At 42.9% G+C, this 22,739-nt stretch overlaps 1 protein-coding gene across 1 annotated transcript; it reads right to left on the bottom strand.

Moving 5' to 3' along the window:
• Nucleotides 1–12,231: 12,231 nt before the first annotated feature.
• LOC121482715 (paraneoplastic antigen Ma6E-like) lies at nt 12,232–15,022 on the bottom strand. Its single transcript, XM_041740522.1, is given in 6 exon segments — nt 12,232–12,443; nt 12,829–12,931; nt 13,063–14,066; nt 14,214–14,623; nt 14,828–14,989; nt 14,991–15,022. Coding segments are annotated over 6 exon segments (1,923 nt in total).
• Nucleotides 15,023–22,739: the final 7,717 nt, after the last annotated feature.

Below are 22,739 nucleotides of genomic sequence, written 5' to 3'. Positions count from 1 at the left end.
CTGCCACGAGCTGAGCAGATCAGCGGACCCGCCCCAGAGGCTCCAGGCCCTGCAGACGGAGAGCCCCGGAGTTCCTGTGGGAGCTGAATCCAGGGCTCCAGAGCTGCCACCCCACTGGGGTTATTCCTCCTGGGGCCTCACGGGGTAAACAGCCCCCACTGAGCCCTGCACCAGACAGGGGGCAAAGCAGCTCCCCCAAGTGCTAACACCTGAAAATCAGCACAACAGGCCCCTCCCCAGAAGACCAGCTAGAAGGACCAGTTCCAGGGGAAGTCAAGGGACTTAAAGTATACAGAATCAGAAGATACTCCCGCGTGGTTTTTTTTCTCTTTTTGATTTCTGATTGCTTCCCCCACCCCATTTTCTCACCTTTCTCTTTTTTTCTTTTTCTTCTCTTTTTTCCTTTTTTTCTTCCTTTTTTTCTTTTCTCTTTTTCTCTTTTCTTTCCTTCTCTCTCTCTCTTTTTCTCCTTTTCCCAATACAACTTGTTTTTGGCCACTCTGCACTGAGCAAAATGACTAGAAGGAAAACCTCACCTCAAAAGAAAGAATCACAAACACTCCTCTCTCCCACAGAGTTACAAAATCTGTATTACAATTCAATGTCAGAAAGCCAATTCAGAAGCACTATTATACAGCTACTGGTGGCTCTAGAAAAAAGCATAAAGGACTCAAGAGACTTCATGACTGCAGAATTTAGAGCCAAGCAGGCAGAAATTAAAAATCAATTGAATGAGATGCAATCCAAACTAGAAGTCCTAACGACGAGGGTTAACAAGGTGGAAGAATGAGTGAGTGACATAGAAGACAATTTGATGGCAAAGAGGGAAACTGAGGAAAAAAGAGACAGACAATTAAAAGACCATGAAGACAGATGAAGGGAAATAAACGACAGCCTGAGGAAGAAGAACCTACGTTTAATTGGGGTTCCTGAGGGCGCAGAAAGGGCCAGAGGGCTAGAATATGTATTTGAACAAATCCTAGCTGAAAACTTTCCTAAACTGGGAAGGGAAACAGGCATTCAGATCCAGGAAATAGAGAGATCCCCCCCTAAAATCAATAAAAACCGTTCAACACCTCGACATTTAATAGTGAAGCTTGCAAATTCCAAAGATAAGGAGAAGATCCTTAAAGCAGCAAGAGAAAAAAAGTCCCTGACTTTTATGGGGAGGAATATTAGGGTAACAGCAGACCTCTCCACAGAGACCTGGCAGGCCAGAAAGGGCTGGCAGGATATATTCAGGGTCCTAAATGAGAAGAACATGCAACCAAGAATACTTTATCCAGCAAGGCTCTCATTCAAAATGGAAGGAGAGATAAAGAGCTTCCAAGACAGGCAGGAACTGAGAGAATATGTGACCTCCAAACCAGCTCTGCAAGAAATTTTAAGGGGGACTCTTCAAATTCCCCTTTAAGAAGAAGTTCAGTGGAACAATCCACAAAAACAAGGATTGAATAGATATCATGATTACACTAAACTCATATCTGTCAATAGTAACTCTGAACATGAACGGGCTTAATGACCCCATCAAAAGGCGCAGGGTTTCAGACTGGATAAAAAAGCAGGACCCATCTATTTGCTGTCTACAAGAGACTCATTTTAGACAGAAGGACACCTACTACAACCTGAAAATAAAAGGTTGGAGAACCATTTACCATTCAAATGGTCCTCAAAAGAAAGCAGGGGTAGCCATCCTTATATCAGATAAACTAAAATTTACCCCGAAGACTGTAGTGAGAGATGAAGACGGACACTATCTCATACTCAAGTGCACATGGAACTGTCTCCAGAATAGACCACATACTGGGTCACAAATCGGGTCGGAACTGATACCAAAAGATCGGGATAGTCCCCTGTATATTCTCAGACCACAATGCCTTGAAATTAGAACTAAATCACAACAAGAAGTTTGGAAGGACCTCAAACACGTGGAGGTAAAGGACCATCCTGCTAAAAGATGAAAGGGTCAACCAGGAAATTAAGGAAGAATTAAAAAGATTCATGGAAACTAATGAGAATGAAGATACAACCATTCAAAATCTTTGAGATGCAGCAAAAGCAGTCCTGAGGGGGAAATACATCGCAATACAAGCATCCATTCAAAAACTGGAAAGAACTCAAATACAAAAGCTCACCTTACACATAAAGGAGCTAGAGAAAAAACAGCAAATGGACCCCACACCCAGCAGAAGAGGAGAGTTAATTAAAATTCGAGCAGAACTCAATGAAATTGAGACCAAAAGAACTGTGGAACAGATCAACAGAACCAGGAGTTGGTTCTTTGAAAGAATTAATAAGATAGATAAACCATTAGCCAACCTTATTAAAAAGAAGAGAGAGAAGACTCAAATTAATAAAATCATGAATGAGAAAGGAGAGATCACTACCAACACCAAGGAAATACAAACGATTTTAAAAACATATTATGAACAGCTATATGCCAATAAATTAGGCAATCTAGAAGAAATGGACGCATTCCTGGAAAGCCACAGACTACCAAAACTGGAGCAGGAAGAAATAGAAAACCTGAACAGGCCAATAATCAGGGAGGAAATTGAAGCAGTCATCAAAAACCTCCCAAGACACAAGAGTCCGGGGCCAGATGGCTTCCCAGGGGAATTCTATCAAACGTTTAAAGAAGAAACCATACCTATTCTACTAAAGCTGTTTGGAAAGATAGAAAGAGATGGAGTACTTCAAAACTCGTCCTATGAGGCCAGCATCACCTTAATTCCAAAACCAGACAAAGACCCCACCAAAAAGGAGAATTACAGACCAATATCCCTGATGAACATGGATGCAAAAATTCTCAACAAGATACTAGCCAATAGGATCCAACAACACATTAAGAAAATTATTCACCATAACCAAGTAGGGTTTATCCCCGGGACACAAGGCTGGTTCAACACTCGTAAAACCATCAATGTGATTCATCATATCAGCAAGAGAAAAACCAAGAACCATATGATCCTCTCATTAGGTGCAGAGAAAGCATTTGACAAAATACAGCATCCATTCCTGATCAAAACCCTTCAGAGTGTAGGGATAGAGGGAACTTTCCTTGAAATCTTAAAAGCCATCTACGAAAAGCCCACAGCAAACATCATTCTCAATGGGGAAGCACTGGGAGCCTTTCCCCTAAGATCAGGAACAAGACAGGATGTCCACTCTCACCACTGCTATTCAACATAGTACTGGAAGTCCTCGCCTCAGCAATCAGACAACAAAAAGACATTAAACGCATTCAAATTGGCAAAGAAGAAATCAAACTCTCCCTCTTCGCCGATGACATGATACTCTACATAGAAAACCCGAAAGTCTCCACCCCAAAATTGCTAGAACTCATACAGCAATTTGGTAGCGTGTCAGGATACAAAATCAATGCCCAGAAATCAATGGCATTTCTATACATTAACAATGAGACTGAAGAAAGAGAAATTAAGGAGTCAATCCCATTTACAATTGCACCCAAAAGCATAAGATACCTAGGAATAAACCTAACCAAAGAGGTAAAGGATCTATACCCTAAAAACTATAGAACACTTCTTAAAGAAATGGAGGAAGACACAAAGAGATGGAAAAATATTCCATGCTCATGGATTGGCAGAATTAATATTGTGAAAATGTCAATGTTACCCAGAGCAATTTACACGTTTAATGCAATCCCTATCAAAATACCACGGACTTTCTTCACAGAGTTAGAACAAATTATTTTAAGATTTGTGTGGAATCAGAAAAGACCCCGAACAGCCAGGGGAATTTTAAAAAAGAAAACCATAGCTGCGGGCATCACAATGCCAGATTTCAGGTTGTACTACAAAGCTGTGCTCATCAAGACACTGTGGTACTGGCACAACACCAGACACATAGATCAATGGAACAGAATAGAGAACCCAGAAGTGGACCCTGAACTTTATGGTCAACTAATATTCGATAAAGGACGAAAGACTATCCACTGGAAGAAAGACAGTCTCTTCAATAAATGGTGTTGGGAAAATTGGACATCCACATGCAGAAGAATGAAACTGGACCACTCTCTTTCACCATACACAAAGATAAACTCAAAATGGATGAGAGATCTAAATGTGAGACAAGATTCCATCAAAATCCTAGAGGAGAACACAGGCCACACCCTTTTTGAACTTGGCCACAGTAATTTCTTGCAAGATACATCCACAAAGGCAAAAGAAACAAAAGCAAAAATGAACTGTTGGGACTTCATCAAGAGAAGAAGCTTTTGCACAGCAAAGGATACAGTCAACAAAACTAAAAGACAACCTACAGAATGGGAGAAGATATTTGCAAATGACATATCAGATAAAGGGCTAGTTTCCAAAATATATAAAGAACTTATTAAACTCAACACCAAAGAAGCAAACAATCCAATCATGAAATCGGCAAAAGACATGAAGAGAAATCTCACAGAGGAAGACATGGACATGGCCAAGAGGCACATGAGAAAATGCTCCGCATCACTTGCCATCAGGGAAATACAAATCAAAATCACAATGAGATACCACCTCACACCAGTGAGAATGGGGGAAATTAACAAGGCAGGAAACAACAAATGTTGGAGAGGATGCAGAGAAAAGGGAACCCTCTTACACTGTTGGTGGGAATGTGAACTGGCGCACCCACTCTGGAACACTGTGGGGAGGTTCCTCAAAGAGTTAAAAATAGACCTGCCCTACGACCCAGCAATTGCACTGTTGGGGATTTACCCCAAAGATTCAGATGCAATGAAACGCCGGGACACCTGCACCCCGATGTTTATAGCAGCAATGTCCACAATAGCCAAACTGTGGAAGTTGCCTTGGTGTCCATCCAAAGATGAATGGATAAAGAAGATGTTGTCAATGTATACAATGGAATATTCCTCAGCCATTAGAAACGACAAATACCCACCATTTGCTTCAACATGGATGGAACTGGAGGGTATTATGCTGAGTGGACTAAGTCAATCGGAGAAGGACAAACAGTTTATGTTCTCATTCATTTGGGGAATATAAATAATAGTGAAAGGGAATATAAGGGAAGGGAGAAGAAATGTGTGGGAAATATCAGGAAGGGAGACAGAACATAAAGACTCCTAACTCTGGGAAAAGAACTAGGGCTGGTGGAAGGGGAGGAGGGCGGAGGGTGGCGGGGAATGGGTGACGGGCACTGAGGGGGACACTTGACGGGATGATCACTGAGTGTTTTTCTGTATGTTGGTAAATTGAACACCAATAAAAATTAATTTATTTTAAAAAAATAATAATAAATAAATAAATAAATAAATAAATAAATAAATAAATAAATAAAATCTTTAAAGAGGTACCTTGTGTGGCTCAGTAGGTTAAGCATCTGACTCTTGGTCTCAGCTCAGGTCTTGAGCTTAAGGTCTTGATCTCAAGCCCCACATTATTATTAAAAAATAATAATAATTAAAAATAAACAAAATCTTAAAAAAGAAAAAAAAAAGAAATCCTGCCCAGTTTCTTGGTGAAACAGCTATAGAAATGCTGCTGTGAAGATATTTTTATGTATGATTCACATTAAATTAGTGGACTTTGAATAAAGCAGATTATTCTCCATAATCTGAGTGGACCACATCCAAATGGTTGAAGGCTTTAAGAGAGAAGACTGAGGTTCCTCAAAGAAGAAAATTTTCTCCATACTGCTTTAAGACTTCAGCTGCAACATTTACATTTCCTGGGTCTCCACCTTCACCACTTCTAAATGTATTATTTAGCAATTACCCTAAATTTTACAGATTTCTGCTGTCAGTATAAACAAGAGAAATAATGGAAATGAAACAATCATTTGTATTACTGTGATGTAGTGCCTGGTACATTGAGTATTATCACAACTCAGCAAATGCCACTTGTTATTAACAATGTTATTTATTTTATGCTAAGAAAGCAGTATGAAACAATTGAAGGTTTTTGAGCAGGGAAATAACATAATCTGATCTGTTTTTAAAAAATAATTCTGGCTACTATATGAGGAATGCATAATAAGGAGGCAAAGTGGATGCAAGATCAATTTAGGAAGCTATTGCATTAACATATGGAAGTTATGGTCATAATTTGGACTAGGATGATGGTAGAAGAAATGAGGATAAGTGGTAGGGTAACATACAACCAACAAATGCTCCTATAGAGAACAAGAAAATCACATTAAAATATCACTCATATTTACACCACAAAAAATAAATAATTACGTGGCATGATTGAGGTTTAGCCGAGGCTAAGGTGGTAGCATATTGCAATATATAAATAAATCAAATAAATGCTTTTTAAAAGATTTATTTATTTATTTGAGAAAGGGGGGGGCTCAAGCAGGAGGGGCAGGATGAGGGAGAGAGAACCTGAAGCAGATTCCTCACTGACCAATGCATGTCTGATGACACCAAGATCACAACCCAAGCCGAGACCAAGAGGTGGATGCTAAACTGACTGCACGACCTAGGCACCCTTCAAATCAACACTTTTTATACCTTACACTTACAAACTGTTATATGTCAATTACATTTAAATTAAAATGAGTCTTTAAAAATAACTGTAATGTAGGATAGTGGCATGAATGCGGACTAGAACTGAATATAAATGAATAGGGCCAAGGGAGCTCCATACCTGAAGCTTACCTGCATGGTGGATTCATGGGTGTGTAGTTTTCCATTAGTCTTTAAAGTGTTGAGATATATATATATATATTTCTTTTGTATACGTGCTATATTTAACCATAAAAACATTGTTTATTTTTAATTGAAGTATAATTTTCATGTGATACTATATTAGTTCTAGATGTACAACATTTTGATTCAACAATTCTATACATTACACAGTGATCACCATAAGTGTAGTTACCATCTGTCACCATACAATGTTATTACCATTTTATTGGCTATATTTGCAGTGCTGTACTTTTTTTTAAAGATTTTACTTATTTGAGAGAGAGAGAGAGAAAGATAGCAAGACAGAGCACAAGCAAAGGAGGGGTAGAGGGAGAGGAAGAAGTAGACTCCCTCCAAAGTGAGGAGCCAGACACAGGGCTCGATCCCAGGAATCTAGGATCATGACCTGAACCGAAGGCAGACACTTAACTGAGCCACCCAGGTTTCTATGCTGTACTTTTTATCCCCATGATTTATTTGTTTTATAAGTGGAATTTCATACCTCTTCATCCCCTTCAAAGCAATCTTGGGAAAGAACAGCAAAGCTGGAGGTATCACCATTCCAAATTTCAAACTATACTATGAAGGCTTAGTAATCATAACAGCATGGTGCTAGTACAAAGATAGATGCATAGATCACTGGAACAGAAAAGAGAGTCCAGTAATAAACCCATATTTATATGACAAATTAATCTATGACAAAGGAGGATGAATATACAATGGTGAAAAGACAGTCCCTTCAATAAATGGTGCTAGGAAAACTGGATGGCTATATGCAATAGAATATAATTGGATCATTTTCTAACACCATACACAAAAATTAACTCAAAATGGATTAAAGCCCTAAATGTAAGACCTGAAACCACAAAAATCCTAAAATAAAACATAGGGAGCAAATTCTAGGACATTGGCAACAGCAATATTTTTCTGGATCTGCCTCTTCCGGCAAGGGATAGAAAAGCAAAAATAAACAATTGGGACTACATCAAAATAATAGGCTTTTGCACAATGAAGGAAACCACCAACAAAACTTTAAAAAAACCCTACTGAATGGGAGAAGATATCTGCAAATCATATATCAAATAGTTAACATCCAAAACTATATAAAGAACTCATACAACTCAATAGAAAACCAAACAATCTGATTTTAAAATGAACAGAGGACCTGGTCATTTTCTCCAAAGAAGACATACAAATAGCCAACAGACAAATGAAAAAATATTCAACGTTATTAATCATCAGGGAGATGCATATCAAAATGTTACTTTAAGTAGTAAAAACAAAAAAAAAACATGACAAAAAAGATCAGTTTAAAGCTGTTGGAGAGCTACTGAAGTTATCAAAACTTAAGGGACCAACATACAGGAGAGGAGAGCCATGGAAAGGTGAAGTGACAGTTTGCAACTTTTTTCCCTGAAGCATTTGCCAATTCTGGGTGCAGAGCAAGAGGCTGAGAACACAGGCTTCACTCAGGTAGATGACCACAGCTGAGAACCAAAAAAACAATAGAATTCTCAGCAGTCTCACTAGGCTAGAGAGACAAAATTGGAGACTTAAAAGGCTAAGATCTTGTTAAGTATTTCTCTAAATTCTAGTTAGCTAACATACAGTGCAATATTAGTTTCAAATGTACAATATAGTGATTCAACACTTCCATACAATACCCGGTACTCATCACAAGTGCACTCCTTAATCCCCATCACCTATTTCACCCAACTCCCCACCCACATCTCCTCTGGTGACCAGTAATTTGTTTTCCATAGTTAGGAGTCTGTTTCTTGGTCTCTCTCTCTCTCTCTTGCCCCTATGATCAATTGTTTTGCTTCTTCAATTTCACATACTATTGAAATCATATGGTGTTTATCTCTCTGACTTATTTCACGTAGCATAATACACTCTAGCTCCATCCACATCATTGGAAATGGCAATATTTCATTCTTTTTGATGGCTGAGTAATATTTCATCATATATATGTGACACATCTTCTTTATCCATTCATCTATTGATGGACACTTGGGCTGTTTCCATAATCTGGCTATTGTAGATAATGCTGCTACTATAAACACAGGGATGTATGTATTCCTTTGAATTAGCATTTTTGTTTTCTTTGGTTAATACCTAGTAGTGCAATTGCTGGATCATAGGGTTAAAAAAATCCAATACTGCAATGAGAAGGTAGAGTCAGGTGACTGAGTCTGTCACACTGCAGAACTTCCCCATCAAGATCTCTGCTGAATTCTAAGGTTGTGTGCAATAAGAAGCCAAGGAGCTAAGCAGAAACCCTTTCTAAGACAGAGTATTTACTGTGTCTCATGGTAAGAAAAATAAATAAAAGGCATTCATTATTGGAAAAGAAGCTAAACTGTCTTTATCTGTAGACAACATTTCTATGTAGGAAATATCAGAATTGGCCAAAAATAGCTATTCGAAATAATAAGTAAAGTTTAAAGTTTAAACACAAGGAGGGAGGGACTGGAAAGTAATATGAGGCAAGTCTGGGGGGTTGGAGATTCTTCTTATCTTGATTGTGATGATGGTTTCATGGGTATATACATATCTCACCATTTGTCAAATTGTCTAATTGTTAAGTCTGTGCATCTGAAATATACCTCAAAAAATTCAGTTAGATAAAAAGATCATGTGAAAAATAGGAGAGGTCTGACCCTTTGAAACCTAGAGGATACAACGTATGAAGGTCCTGAAGAGGTTAGAAAATGATCACAGTGGGTTGAGGATCTGTGTTCAGAGAGTGTGATGATTGAATCACTGATTCTCAAGGTGAGGTAGTTATAGGAGATGACAAAGCCTGGGGTGTGACAGTGGGAGAGAGTGGCTTAGGTCAAGGTCACTTTTGTGCTCATTGCATACTCTGTTCTTTCTGCCAGAGCATGACCTCTCTCACCTTTTGACAACTCCTACTCATTCTTCAGGTTTCACCATTTATGTTTCTTCACCAAAGGTGCCTCACCTGCCCTCATCTAACTTAGGTCCATCTCTAACACACTCTTGTATCCTTTGTAAGAAATTAACACAGTGATTACATATGCATTTGTATATTAAGCATTGATTGTACTTAAGCAATTCAAGGTATTATAACAGCAGGGACTACAATCATCTGAAGCAAGGCATAGCTGTTCAGTATTCATAGAATTTGTGGCAGAATATTACAGGGAATTTTGTCTATTTCTATAGGATTTTAGCCCAAATGTGAGGACAGGAGGCCCTACGTCCCTGCAGTCTCCAGTCTCAGTGTAAACACAACACGATGCTTGGTATGTGAATTAGCCTAAGATAGTCTCTGTGTATTGGCTTCTAGTTTTTTTTTTTATTACTTCACTGCCGGCGGAGACTTGACAGCTCAAAAGCCCACTGGTGCCAAATTCTAATTTTTACCCATTTAATTATTTTAGAAATAGTCCAAACAAGCAGATTTGTAGTTGATTAGGCCCTGCCTGCTTTGCATATTTCAGGATACCTTACCTCATATCTGCTATCCATTGATAAGGTAGAGGCTTGTGATTTTAAGACCCCAAACCACAGTTGCCCTTCAGAATTCTCTGATTCCAAAGACTTTGTGTCATCACCAAGACACTTATGCCTCCTCCGTGATCCCCTCTGCTTTGGAAGTTACCATAACTTCTTCCATTTCTGGGTGGTGGCCCTCTAGACCACCCATAAGCTTCTGGATGGTCTCATGCTATGAAGCGTGTGCAACCTTGTCCAAGTGCAACCCAGGAAAGCTTGTGTGTGAATGCCTCTCGTAGTAACATGTTTTCCTTTTTCAATCCCCCAAATCCCTCAAATGAACCCCCGATAGTGCTGAATTTACTAAAAGATGGCAAATCCACTTCAGTACCCTCCTAGTAAGTCTAATTGTGAGAAGATCACATATTTCCAATGTAATTTTTAAAGGGAATTTTTAGAAAGAAAGAGTGTGTTGGTATTTCTCCTACTTTTTCCACAAAGGAAGAGAAGGAGGGGTTCTCTCTACCCCTTCCCAATCAAATGTGTCATTTTGGGTCCTCCAGAAAGCCAAAATGGTGTTAGAAGTGCAAAACATTTACTGATAAAGATAAAGGGGAGAGGGCACATGAAACAGCAGGAACAGCCTTAGAATCATAGTGAAGGTCTCACACCGGTGGAAGAAAAGGGAGATGTAAAAAGGACTGGAAGAAAGAACCTGAGACTGTGGTGATACTTAGAGAAAGTGTTTCTGGCCCAACTGGGAGATCTGGTGCAAAGACAAATTCATTCCTGAAGTGGACACAAGCCCTACCTTCACGAGAGAAAGAGTGGCCTCAACATGTACTTTTTTTTTAGAGAGAGAGAGAGAAAGCACCCACTCATGGGGTGGAAGGAGGGGCAGAGAGAGAGAGAGGGAGAGAGAATGTCAAGCAGGTTCCATGCACAGGGGAAAGTCAGAGTGGGGATCAATCCCACAACCCAAGATCATGACCTGAGCCAAAATCAGTATCAGAGAGGGAGACAGAACATGAGAGACACCTAACTCTGGGAAACGAACAAGGGGTGGTGGAAGGGGAGGTGGGCGGGGGGTTGGAGTGACTGGGTGATGAGCACTGAGGGGGCACTTGGCAGGATGAGCACTAGGTGATATGCTATATATTGGCAAATTGAACTCCAATAATAATTTTAAAAAGGAGTCCAAGGCTTAACCCACTGAGCCCCCTGCGTTCCCCCAACATTTGCTTTTTATTTTTTCAAAGGTTTTATTTATCCATCTTATAAAGAGAGTGCAAGAAGATTGGGGAAGGGTAACAGAGGGGGAGGGAGAGAGAATCTCAAGCAAACTCCACGCTGAGCACAGAGCCCCACTGGGGGCTCAATTCTACCACCAGGAGATCCCAACCTGAGGTTAAACCAAGAGCCCAATACTTAACGAAATGAGCCACCCAGGCATCCTGCAACATCTGCTTTTATGTTTCATTGTTTCAGTACCTAAGGCACTGGAACTACGAGTTGGTGAAGTTTGGGGTACTAAGTATAGAGTCATTCAGACTGGAAAAACAAATGGAGATATGATGGGTACCCCCCCCATATCCTTCAGAATTTAAGAGCAGCTCTAATCTCCACGATCCCTCTTGTGACACTGTTTGTAATTCACTTTCTTGCCTGTCTCTGTAGGGCGGGGAGGAGCAGTAGCATAGACTTTCACATGGCTTTTAACAATGTTATGGTTTCTCAAGACAAAAATAGCACCCCACCACCACCATTAAACTTGCTTTGGATATCGAGACTGATGACACAACAAGAGGCCGAAAAGGGGGTTCATTACTTACATAATTGAGGAGCCCCTTTCGGCTCCTAGCGGGCACCCAGCTCGCTCCCTCTCTCCCGCCTCCGCCGGGACTGCGGCGATGGTCCACACAGGGTGAGAGGGGCCTGCTGCAACCCCACGGTCGCTGGCACCACCACAGCTCACCAGGCCAGCGGGGTTCAGGGCAGCCAGAGCCCCAGGCAGCCCCAGACGGACGGTCCGGCCCATTTATGATCCTCGCGCGCCATCTAGCGGCCAGAACCAGCACGGCAGCAGGAGAAGCTACACCGAGGCTGTTCTAGTCCCGGGCGGCCATTTCGCTTGAGGAAGGTCGCATTTCCCGATAGGCACTGCGATCTGAGCTCCGCGGTGCAGGAAATGGCGGTAGGCGCAGGCGCAACACAAGCTTCAGCGAGCGAGCCCTCGCCGCGCAGGCGCGCAGAATATTCAGCGCGCTCGCCCTGCCGCGCAGGCGCACAGAAGACGGTGTCGCACGCAAATCAGGAGCGCCTGCGCGAAAATCAAGGTGTTTTAGCTCTCCTCCCCAGACCCTTGGAAGACTGGTGGAATCTCACCCTTTTTTCTTCCCAGTCGAGAATCTAATGTTCATCCAGTTTCTTGAAGCCTCTATCACAATAGTTGCAGAGACTGAATATATATGACAAACTGAGGAGCTATTAAATATATACCCAGGACTCCATCCTGCATATCCTTTGTCCTTTATTCAGGGTCTTACCCACTTATTTCCAAGACATTCAGTTTATGCCCTACAGGCCCAGCGAGCCATTCTGCTCACACAACAGACTTCTGACTGACAAAATGCAGCTTGCACAATCCTTCTGCGTGGTGACAAATCTTGCAAATTAGGCAACCCACATCACCTCTTGGACCTTGCCGTGACCATATGTGAAAGCCAACTCGGTAACAGGCAACTGTTGGCCCCACTCCGACTTCAGTAGACCATTCCCTCGATGAGCCACAGCCAAGACAAGACCTAGCTGAAACATTCAATGAAATTTATTGAAGAGAAAATGTACTGCAACCATTAAAGACAAGGAATGACAACAGAGAGAGGAACGTCTAACGGTCACTAGAGCCCATAGGTCACGGCCCTCCTCCTCTCAGGGACCTCCGTGTCCCCCACCACCACGGTCGTCCTGCCATAGTCTCTGACATACACGGGGGGCCCTTCTTCCACTTGGAACTGCTCACCCGTAGCTGGGGCGGCCTCCCACGCCTCGGCCTCGCGGATGAGCCGCAGCATCCCCAGGAAGCCGGGTGGTCTCCTCTCCAGCCGCATCCTCTTCAGCTTGTTCTGGAGCATCTCGTTGGAGCGAGCCCGCATCAGCACCTGCCTGGCGCGAGCCTGGTCGGCGACGGTGGGATGGATGGCCCCCTTCTCCAGGGCCGACTGCAGCAGGCCTTCCAGGCGCATCACGTAGGCAAACAGAGTCTCCTGGGGCCGCTGGGCGCACGTCAGGAACTTCAGCCGCGCGGTCACGCAGGGATCCTTGTCTCCGAACACCTGCACCATTGCGGCCAGGCAATCCTGCGCGAGCATGTTGGGATTTTCGGCCAGGAGGCCGCACATGAACTCGAGCGCGAGGCCCCCCAAGCTTTCCATCAGCCACCGCCTCCTCTCCCCTTCTGGCACGTGGCGCCACACGAACAGCATGTCGTTGGCGTGCTCCAGCCAGACCTCAAAGGACTCTTGCTCTGGATCTTCCATCCCGGAGAAGGTTCTCAATTCCCCATAGGCCGCGTCTTCTGGCACAGGCTGCCAAGCCTGGCCCCACTGCTGGATCCAGGATCCTCCCTCATCTACGGCTCCTGCAGCTCCTTCCTCCCCTGCAGTGCCCGCCTCCCCTGCTGCTCCTGCCATACTCACAGATCCCGGCACACCTGCGATTCCTGTGTCACCTGCGGCTCCCTCCTCATCAGACACTGCCCCTTCATCTTCTGCCACACCGGCAGCTCCTGCCTCACCGGCAACTCCTGCCTCACCGGCAGCTCCCGCCACACCGGCAGCTCCCGCCTCACCGGCAACTCCCGCCTCACCGGCAGCTCCTGCCTCACCTCCTGTTCCTGCCACACCTGCAGCTCCCTCTTCACCGAGTACTCCTCCACCTTCTCCTACCAAACTCACAGCTCCTGCATCTTCAGCTCCCTCATCTAACACTATCCCTTCATCTTCAGTTCCTGCCTCACCTACAGCTCCTGCCTCACCTACAGCTCCTTCCACACCTGCAGCTTCTTCCTTCCTTTCACATCCTTTATCACCTGCGGCTCCCACCTCACCTGCTGCTCCTGCCTCACTTGCAGCTCCCACTTCACCTATGACTTCTTCCTCACCTGCAGCTCCTGCCTCACCTGCAGCTTCCTCACCTCCACGCCCTTCCTTACTTGCACCTCCTGCCTCACCTGCAGCTCCTGCCTCACCTGTAGCTCCTTCCTCTCCTTCACGCCTGTCCTCACTTGCAGCTCCTGCGACACCTGCAGCCCTTTCTTTACCTACAGCTCCTGCCTCACCTGCCTGGCCAGACCTTGCTTGCCTCTGGTGCTGGGCAGGGAAATTGGGTCTATCGTGTGACTCTAAATCAGGAGCCTGGGGCAGAAAGACCACAAGCCAGGGTCCTCCCTTGCCTGCTGTTTGTCGGGGGATCAAACTTCAGTTTAAATACTGAGCAAACGGGATCCCTGGGTGGCACAGCGGTTTGGCGCCTGCCTTTGGCCCAGGGCGTGATCCTGGAGACCCGGGATCGAATCCCATGTCAGGCTCCCGGTGCATGGAGCCTGCTTCTCCCTCTGCCTGTGTCTCTGCCTCTCTCTCTCTCTCTCTGTGTGTGTGACTATCATGAATAAAAATTTAAAAAAAAAATAAATACTGAGCAAACTCCACTAAGGCAACCCTGGATCTGAGCTCCTTTCTGAACACTTTGCCCAGCACTTGGTATCTGCCCAGGGGCCACAGGGCAGTCTTTGCGGCATTCTGGAATTCCTCTTCCTCGCAGTCATCCGGGATGCCCAGGATGAGCAGGAAATGGTGCGTGCTTTCACTTGCACCACTCATGCAGCATTGCCAGTGCCATCATGAATACCTGGCGGGGGAGAGAGCCCGATTGGACAGGGATGCGCACACTGCCGCAGCCTCTGCAGTGGTGGCCTGTGGATGCAAAGAGGATAGAGGGACATTGGTGCCAGACAGCCCACCCTACCACCCCCCACAGCGACCTGGATCTCCTCCCTGGCCAGTTCACACCCTCCATGACCTGGCTTAGAACCCCCACCATGCACCCCTCACCTCTGCAGTGAGGAGACCTCCTTTTGCCTTGGCCAACACACATGATCTGGCCTACGTCCATGATCTGGCCACTGCAGCCAGAACCCCACCCACCCTCATCTGCAACCCTGCAGCCAGGAACCCTCCCTTCCTGATCCCCGCAGCTGGGAGCCATCCCGCCCACTCTTACCTAGCACCTGATCCAGAGTGACCCTGGTCTGCCCAAACAACCTTGAAACTGGCCCCTCACCCTCCACATCCTGAGTCAGAGCCCCGCCCTCTCCCACCAGCACCTGCCCCTCTGCAGCTGGAGCCTCCCTCCGCAGCCAGGAGCCCTTCCCAGGTCCCATCCGAGTAAAGGCCTCGGTCTCCTGCTCACTGTCTCTGACTCTGCAGGTGCTGCCTGGTGTGAAAACACTGCCTGCGGGCTGAAGGGCGACTCTGGGGCCTACTTCAAAGCCCTGGAGTGAGAGAATCACCAAGAACACACCTCAGCTCTGCAGTCCGGGGCTGCACAGTCCAAAGGGTCTCCCAAGTCCTCGGTGCTAAGGCCACGTGGGCTTCCCAGTACTCCCAGAAGCCCCAAGTAGATGAAGGAGAAAGATCTCAGCATCTCTGTGTGGGGCAAACGTATGGATCAGGAGATCATGGGAGGAGGCATCAGTGTTTCCATGGCAATAAGACCTGCTCGGTATGACAAAGTTTCCAAAAGCAACAGGTATACCTATTGGCCGTCCAGCTACAAAATGGGAGTCCATGGGTGCCTCGGTGGCTCAGCCAGTTAAGCATCTGCCTTCAGGTCAGATCATGGTCCCAGAGTCCTAGGATAGAGTCCCACATCAGGCTCCCTGCTCAGCATGGAGTCTAGTCTGCTTCTGCCCCTTCCCCTGCTTGTGCATTCCATTTCCCTAATTCTCTTTCAAATAAATAAAATATTTTTAAAAAAAGAGAGTCCATGGTTAGCTGGGTGCCAATGTCCCTAGTGCCACTCTACATTCACAAGTCAACCCCATCATGCCGGAAATGTCAGTATCTGACACAGGATAGCTGTTTCTAACTCAAAGGCCTAATTACAACTGCTTATGTTACAAAACCAGCCCTCATTTCTTGGGAAGGGGCTGCAGTGGAGATTGTGAGGTTTGGGATCAAGCAAAGTTGGATTCACCTAGCAGCTGGATGGCCTTGCACAAATTACTGAGCATTTCTGTCCATAATCTGTAAATTGGATTATAAACGCTCTTCTTGCAGCATAGTCATGGAGCTTTACCTCCCACTGGACACATGGTAAACTTTCAGTAATGGCCACAAGGACACAGGAATAAGAAAGATGTGATGAGGCAAGCATTGGTGTGAGTGTTGGAGGCTGGTTGTCGCAGCTAGCTCAGTGGTTCCAAGTCTGAGCCCTGAAGAAAAAGGGTAATATTGGAACTGTTTTCCTGAGAAACACAAAAATTGATTAAGGTGACAGAGTGTGACTCTCTGCTTTTACAGACACCTCCCACTCTCCCACCCCCCCCCTCTACTAGAAACATTAATTTGATATATTACTTATATAACTATGTATTTTTTAAAGACCTATTGGGAGAATCCATAGATTGGGACAACTAGATATGCATTTGGGGTTTCTACAGATTTCACTCTGTCTATACAGGCCCCATAGTCATGACCAGATCTTTATCCCAGCAATTATTTAAGTCCATGACTAGCCCAGTCCTCTCAGTTCCAAGCCAATTCTCACAGGGAGGATAATAGCCACTGGTATGTGTTTGTCTTTCTCCAGAATTTAGTTAGTTTAGACCTTATTACATCCAAAACTCTCAAGAATCCTTTAAAAATGTGTAACTTTCTTTTAATATCTGATTTTTTGTAGTTGTTACAGTGGGATTAATGATCTGTCATGATCTGCATTCTAACCAGAAGCCAGAACAAGCTTATTCCAGACCGTGAAAAAGGTACTTACTGCTCTTGAGACATTTTATTTTTATTTTTTAAAATATTTTATTTATTTATTCTTGAGATACACAGAGAGAGGCAGAGACACAGGCAGAGGGAGAAGCAGGCTCCATGCAGGAAGCCCGATGCAGGACTCAATCCTGGGTCTCCAGGATCACACCCTGGGCCGAAGGCAGATACTCAACAGCTGAGCCACCCAGGTGTCCCTCTTGAGACATTTTAAATAATATCTCTTCTAACACTAGAACTACTTAAGATAGTTGGGGTATCCAGCATGCATGACTTTTTGACACAGAGGGAAGGTGATCTTAATGGATATATAATATACCTGAGGTCCATTCCTGTTGAACTAAGAGTATTAGTAATAGGAGCTTCCTTTTGCTCCCTAGCTATGCTAGTAACAGGTAGACATAAATATGCACCAGATTTATCAATGGAAAAAATATCCATTGACAATTTTTCTGAGATTCATATTATCACTTAGATGAATGTTAAAAGTCTTCCCTTTTCCATCCCACCCTTCTTATTCTCAGACTTCTCAATTTTTTATGTAGAATGATAGAACAATGACACATTGTAAAGCCAGACTTGGGAACCTGATGTTAGTTCACTATACAAGGTGAAATTGAGTGTTCAATTAACAAATGACTGCTTTCTCTTAAAGCAAAAATGAATTTTGTATCCATATTTATTATCTTAATTGTTCACGGTATTTCTATCAGTCTCTCCTGGATATACTGCATGATTGAACAGCATTACTGCAAGGTACTTATATTCACAAAAAAGGATTTTGTGTTCTGTCCTAGGATCATTTGGGGGAACGTTCTGTGGTGCCATCACAGCTTATATGGAATGCTTTGAGATTGAATATGGGGAAAAATAACAAAAACAACAGAAAGGAATAGGAAACACAGTGGATAGCAATATAATAACAAGAATAAGTAGATGGTGGGAGCTCAGTATAGTGATATGTATACTCACAGATTACACATGCCAAATAGTATATATAAGCTTCCTAGAGCTAGGAATTCACAACACCAGCCTCCCAAGAGGAAATGCCTCATGACTGTCCTTTGGGGGTATAAGAAGGCAGCTCATTTTGGTGCTGATGTTGCCTCTGTTGAGACTACTGACAAAAGTGCAGCTCCCCCTGGCTGAGTAAGGCAGAGACATTCCTCCAGACCCCAGACTGCCCTAAGAACATCTGCCATTGTCCCCCACTGGCAGCTGCCATTAGCACATAGAGTGTGCTGCCTAGAGAACAGAAGAATTAAAACCCTTTCTTTCCCTTTCTTGATAGTGTTCTTTAATGCACAGAATAAAGTTTGATTAAGTCCAGTTTATCTATTTTTTCCTTGGTTGCTTGTGCTTTTGGTGTCAGTTCTAAGGAACCATTGCCCAATCCAAGGTCACAAAGATTTGTCTGTGTTTTTTTTTTCTGTTTTATAGTTTTAGGACTTACACTGAGGTGTTTGATACATTCTGAGTTAATTTTTGTATAACAGATGAGATAGGAGTTCAAATTAATTATTTTACATGTGAATATCCAGTTGTCTCAGTACCATTTGTTGAAAATACTGTTATTTCTTCGTGGAAGGTCTTGGCACCCTTGTCATAATCAATTGACCATAGATGAATAGCTTTATTTATGTACTCTAAATTCTATTCATATGTCTACCCTTATGCTAATACTATACAATCTTGATGACTGTAGATTTCTATTAAGTTTAGAAGTCAGGAACTGTTGAGAACTTTTTGTTCTTATTTTTCTGTTTTTAAAGCTTTTATTTATTTATTCATGAGAGACAAATAAAGAGAGGCAGAAACACAGGCAGGGAGCAGGACTCGATCCTGGGACCCTGGGATCAAACCCTGAGCCAAAGGCAGACGTTCAACCACTGAGCCACCCAGGTGCCCCTGTTCTTACTTTTCAAGATTATTTTAACTATTACAGGCCCCTTGAAGTTCCATATAAACTTTAAGATTGGCTTCCCCATTTCTGAAAAAAAAGCCATTGGGATTTTTATAGGGAATGCATTCAGTCTTTGGATCAATTTGGAGAATACTGTCAATGATATTAAGTCTTTTATGAGCACAGGATGTATTTCCACTTATGCAGGTCTTTAACTTCTTTCAACAATGTTTTATAGATTTCAGAGTTCAGATCTTTCACTTCTTTGATTAAATTTATTACTAAGTTTTTTATTCTTTTGGATACTATTGTAGATGGAAGTGTTTCCTTCAGTTCATTTTCATATTGTTTATTGCTAGTTTATAGAAATGTAACTGATTTTTATATATTTATCTTGTAGCCTACAACTTTGCTGAACTCATATATGAACTCCATTAGTTTCCTTATGTATTCCTTAAGGTTGTCTATATGCAAGATTATGTATTAACAAGTAGAAATGGTTTCATTTCTTCCTTTCCAATCTGGATACATTTTACTTCATTTTATGTCTAATTTCCATGGATAGGACCTGCAGAGCAATACTGAATGGAAGTGATAAGAACAAACATCCTTGCCTTGTTGCTGATATTGGAGAAAAAGGTTTTCACCATTTAAGTTGAAATATGCTGTGGGTTTTTCCTAGAAGTTCCATACTGTGTTGAGGAAGTTCTCTTTTACTTCTACATTGGTTGGTTGGTTGGTTTTTGTTGCTTTTATCAGGACATGGTATTGGACTTTTTCAAGTGATTTTTATGAACCTGTTAAGATGATTATGTAGCGTTTCTCTCTTTTATTCTATTAATGTGGTACATTGCATTGAGCAATTTTTGTATGTTGAACCAATCTTGCATTCTTTTTAAAAATTATTTTATTTAAATTCAATTTGCCAACATATAGCATAACACCCAGTGCTCATCCTATCACCAACCTTGCATTCTTGAGATAAATCCCAGTTGGTAATGTATTATTTTTTTGTGTTCTACTGGATTCAGTTTGCTAGTATTTTGGGGGGATACTTTCATCTATATTGATGAAGAAAATCTGTCTGTAGCTTTTTTAAAATTTCTTTTCTTCTGATGTCTTTGTCTGGTTTTGGTATCAGGGTATTAGTAGCCTCCTAAAATGAATTAGGAAAGGTTATCTCCGATTTTTCTTTAAGAGTTTGAAAAGGTTGTCATTTTAATTATTCTTTAAGTGTCATTAGAATTCACCAATAAAGCAATCTGGTTCTGAGCTTTATTTTTGGGGAAATCTTTTGATTACTAACTCAATCTCTTTACTTGTTACTGTTGTGCCCAAGATTGCGAATCCGAGAAACCACCAAGGAGCCAACACCGATGCAAACACATGAGGGTTTATTTACAAGCTCGAGCTTGGGTCCAAGTATACCCGACACAGCAGAGCAGGGACTTGGACCCCGATACTAAGAGGCGTAGCAGCTTTATAGGGGCCAGTGGCCAATGGGATAGCAGAAAGTTGCACAGTCATGTCAGCACACACGCAGGTGGCCAATTGAATTACATCTTACCCTATAGTATCCATTTGAGCTGTCCTATTACTTTGGTCAGAATTGGCAGTGCAGTTTTGGGGGGCACAAGGCAGGGTTACATTGTTATTAGCCTATTTCCAATTAGGGTGTGCCCAGCGGCTTGACTAGGGTGGGGCAGCGCCTTAAGCAATAAGCAGGTCTTGTGGGGGTGATACAGGAGGTGGCGGATGCAGCACAAAATGGAATTAGTCCTGCTCTGCTTGTCCAGGGGTAGGGGATTTTTGTTAAATTTCCTGCGTCCCACAGTTATAATTCTTTTAAAAAAGATTTTATTTATTCATTCATGAGAAAGAGAGAGGCAGAGACACAGGCAGAGGGAGAAGCAGGCTCCATGCAGGGAACCTGATGTGGGACTCGATCCTGGAACTCCAGGATCACGCCCTGAGCCGAAAGCAGACACCCAACCACTGAGCCACCCAGGCGTTCCTGATCACTGGTTTATGGCATCACATAAGTTTCAATATGTTGTACTTTCATATTTATTTACTTTGCAGTATTTTGTAATTTCTCTGTGATTTCTTTGACTTGTTTGTTTTGTAGGAGTGTGTTTAATTTCCACATATTTGTGAATTTTCCACTTGTCCTTCTGGTATCAATTTCTTTTTTTTAAGATTTTATTTATTTATTCATGAGAGACAGAGAGAGAGAGAGAGAGGCACACGCACAGGCACAGGCAGAGGGAGAATCAGGCTCCACGCAGGGAGCCTGATGTGGGACTCGATCCTGGATCCCCAGGATCAGGCCCTGGGCTGAAGGCAGCACTAAACCGCTGAGCCACCCGGGCTGCCCCTGGTATCAATTTCTAATTTCATTCCATTGTGGTTGAAGAGTATACTTGGTATGATTACATCCTTTTTAAAAATATAATTAATAGGGATGCCTGGGTGACTCAGCAGTTGAGCATCTGCCTTCGGCTCAGGGCGTGATCCCGGAGTCCCAGGATTGAGTCCCCCATCCGGCTCCCTGTGGGGAGCCTGCTTCTCCCTCTGCCTGTGTCTCTGCCTCTCTCTCTCTTTCTGTGTTTCCCATGAATAAATAAATCTTTAAAAAATATAAATATAAATACAATTAACATACAGTGTTATATTACTTTCAAGTTTACAATATAATGATTCAACAATTCTGTACATTACTCAATGCCCATCATGATAAATATACTCTTAATCCCCATCACCTATCTCACCCATTCCCCCCTCCACCCTCCCTCTGGTAACCATCAGTTTGTTCTCTAGTTAAGAGTCTGCTTCTTGGTTTCTCTCTCTCTCTCTCTCTCTCTCTCTCCCTTTGTTTGTTTTGTTTCTCAAATTCCACATATGAATGAAATAATATGGTATTTGTCTTTCTCCGACTGACCTATTTCACTTAGCATTATACTCTAGATCCATCCATGCTATTGCAAATGGCAAGATTTCATTAATTTTTATGACTAATATTTCAGTGTATGTATGTGTGTGTGTGCATTTTATCTTTTTTATCCATTCATCTATGGATAAACACTTGGGTTGCTTCCATATCATGGCTATTTTTTTAAATTTATTTTTTATTGGTGTTCAATTTGCCATCATATAGAATAACACCCAGTGCTCATCCCATCAAGTGCCCCCCTCAGTGCCTGTCACCCAGTCATCCCCACCCCCCACCCACCTCCCCTTCCACCATCCCTACTTCGTTTCCCAGAGTTAGGAGTCTCTCATGTTCTGTCTCCCTTTCTGATATTTCCCACTCATTTTCTCTCCTTTCCCCTTTATTCCCTCTCACTATTTTTTATATTCCCCAAATGAATGAGACCATATAATGTTTGTCCTTCTCTGATTGACTTATTTCACTCAGCATAATACCCTCCAGTTCCATCCATGTCGAAGCAAATGGTGGGTATTTGTCGATTCTAATGGCTGAGTAATATTCCATTATATACATATACCACATCTTCTTTATCCATCATCTTTCGGTGGACACCAAGGCTCCTTCCACAGTTTGGCTATTGCGGATATTGCTGCTATAAACATCGGGGTGCAGGTGTCCCAGAGGTTCATTGCATCTGTATCTTTGGGGTAAATCCCCAGCAGTGCAAAA

This window comes from Vulpes lagopus, chromosome X (genome assembly GCF_018345385.1).
Source record: "Vulpes lagopus strain Blue_001 chromosome X, ASM1834538v1, whole genome shotgun sequence".
Lineage (NCBI taxonomy): Eukaryota > Metazoa > Chordata > Mammalia > Carnivora > Canidae > Vulpes > Vulpes lagopus.
The sequence above is the reverse complement of the archived record's forward strand: the minus strand, read 5'-3'. Positions and strand labels throughout refer to the sequence as shown.